The sequence below is a fragment of the Palaemon carinicauda genome, chromosome 29 (genome assembly GCF_036898095.1).
Source record: "Palaemon carinicauda isolate YSFRI2023 chromosome 29, ASM3689809v2, whole genome shotgun sequence".
Classification (NCBI taxonomy): Eukaryota; Metazoa; Arthropoda; class Malacostraca; order Decapoda; family Palaemonidae; genus Palaemon; species Palaemon carinicauda.
The window spans coordinates 23,718,875-23,720,662 of NC_090753.1; the positions used below are offsets into that span (position 1 = coordinate 23,718,875).

General features: G+C 29.5%; 1 protein-coding gene across 1 annotated transcript in view; it reads left to right on the forward strand.

The window, feature by feature from the left end:
• Positions 1 to 784: 784 nt before the first annotated feature.
• LOC137622442 (rho GTPase-activating protein gacV-like) overlaps positions 785 to 1,788 on the forward strand; it is a 28,459-nt gene continuing 27,455 nt past the window's right edge. Inside the window, exons 1-2 of the mRNA XM_068353050.1 lie at positions 785 to 842; positions 1,173 to 1,464. Coding sequence (XP_068209151.1) covers positions 785 to 842; positions 1,173 to 1,464 — 350 coding nt within the window. The remainder of the gene's footprint in view (positions 843 to 1,172; positions 1,465 to 1,788) is intronic.

A 1,788-nucleotide genomic window follows, 5' to 3' on the forward strand; every position in this document is an offset into this window, starting at 1 on the left:
GTATATATATATATATATATGTATATACATATATATATATATATAGACCTTATAGATATATATATATATATATATATATGTATATATAATATACATATATATATATATATATATATACATATATATATATATATATATATGTGTGTGTGTGTGTGTGTGTATTATTTTTTAACAATTTTCAGTGTGTGTGTGTGTGTGTGTATTATTTTTTAACAATTTTCATATTCAAATAGAATTATATTCTGTTAAACTAATTTACCGATTTTCATCGTCACCTTTACCATAAAAGAAAATATTACGTCCAAACATGTTTGAGCAGAAGGTTCTTACCTAGAATGAAGCCCGATAAAGAATTATCACCTCTCTGGCGACAAGGACTAAAGGATAGATTAGTTAGTGCTTGTGGACAGGATCAGTGTATTTATCTGTTTTGACACTAATGTCATTAGACATTTGGATGCTTTTTGTAAAATATTTTCATCATGAAAGCACTCAATGAACTTGTACATGATAACAAATTGTAAAATAATGGCATTATAGTGCAATACTGCGCAAATGTTGATAATTAATCTTGCAACAATTCATATGATAATTTATTTAACATGTTTTAAAGTAATCCAAGATTGAACACTAATACCTAAATGGTTGTTAACCTACAAGGACAGACTGGAATGTTCAATAAAGTATTCATTCCCTCTAGTTCTCTTATTGGTTGATTCTAAATAAATTTTTTAGATATATTATATATCTAGTTCTTCTATATAACTCTTTAGCATATCGAAGTATGCAATTATCCTACAGACCAATACTTGCAGGTTCTCGTTATTGTATTGTTTCCGTAGGTAAGAAATTTTGTTGTGTACTGATTATTTGATTTCTTCTATTATTAAAATTTACATCCATGCGTTTGTGTCTGTCTGTTGATCACACTTAATAGCCCTAAATGAACCTTCATCTTCCTAGGAGGATTTCTTTTCTGATAGTGATGTTAGTTTAGTCTCCCTGAACGAAAGCTGTGAAATTGTCTGATCATAAATTAAGTAATATTCGATTTTGTTTTTATTAGGTAGTGTCATTATCTCTTATGTTGATAGGGCGAAGGTTAAATGTGTCATTAATCAAGAAAAGTTATTTTCTGTAAAGAACAAGATGATGGTTCCATATTAACGAAGAAGAAGAAGAAGAAGAAGAAGAAGAAGACAACGATGACCACGACGATGACGACAAGGACGAAGAAGAAGAAGAAGAAGAAGAAGACAACGATGACCACGACGATGACGACAAGGACGAAGAAGAAGAAGAAGAAGAAGAAGACAACGATGACCACGACGATGACGACAAGGACGAAGAAGAAGAAGAAGAAGAAGAAGAAGAAGAAGAAGAAGAAGCAAGAAAGAAAAACGAAAAAAGTCAAGTCGAAGGAGGAATAAGAGAGGCAGAAGAGCTTTTCACCGATCTTATCATGTATTATTTTTTTTTTTTTTTGTAAATAATCTTTCACCTACACCTGACCTTAAATATGACACAAAAAATAATCAGCTGTTTATAGATATGAACATAAGTTTACAGTTAAAATTTTCTATTTTTATTAAATGTTCACAGTTATCCTTCTCTTGCCTCCTGCATAAAAAGACATCGTAATATATTCATACTTTAAATAACGGAAACGAACATTCTTGTAATAAAACGTTTAGAGTTTTATTTTCCGAGAATCAAATTTCGACTGTAGACTCATCCATTAACTCATTCCTAAGGTAATTTTTTTTTTTTTTTTTTTTTTTTTTTTTT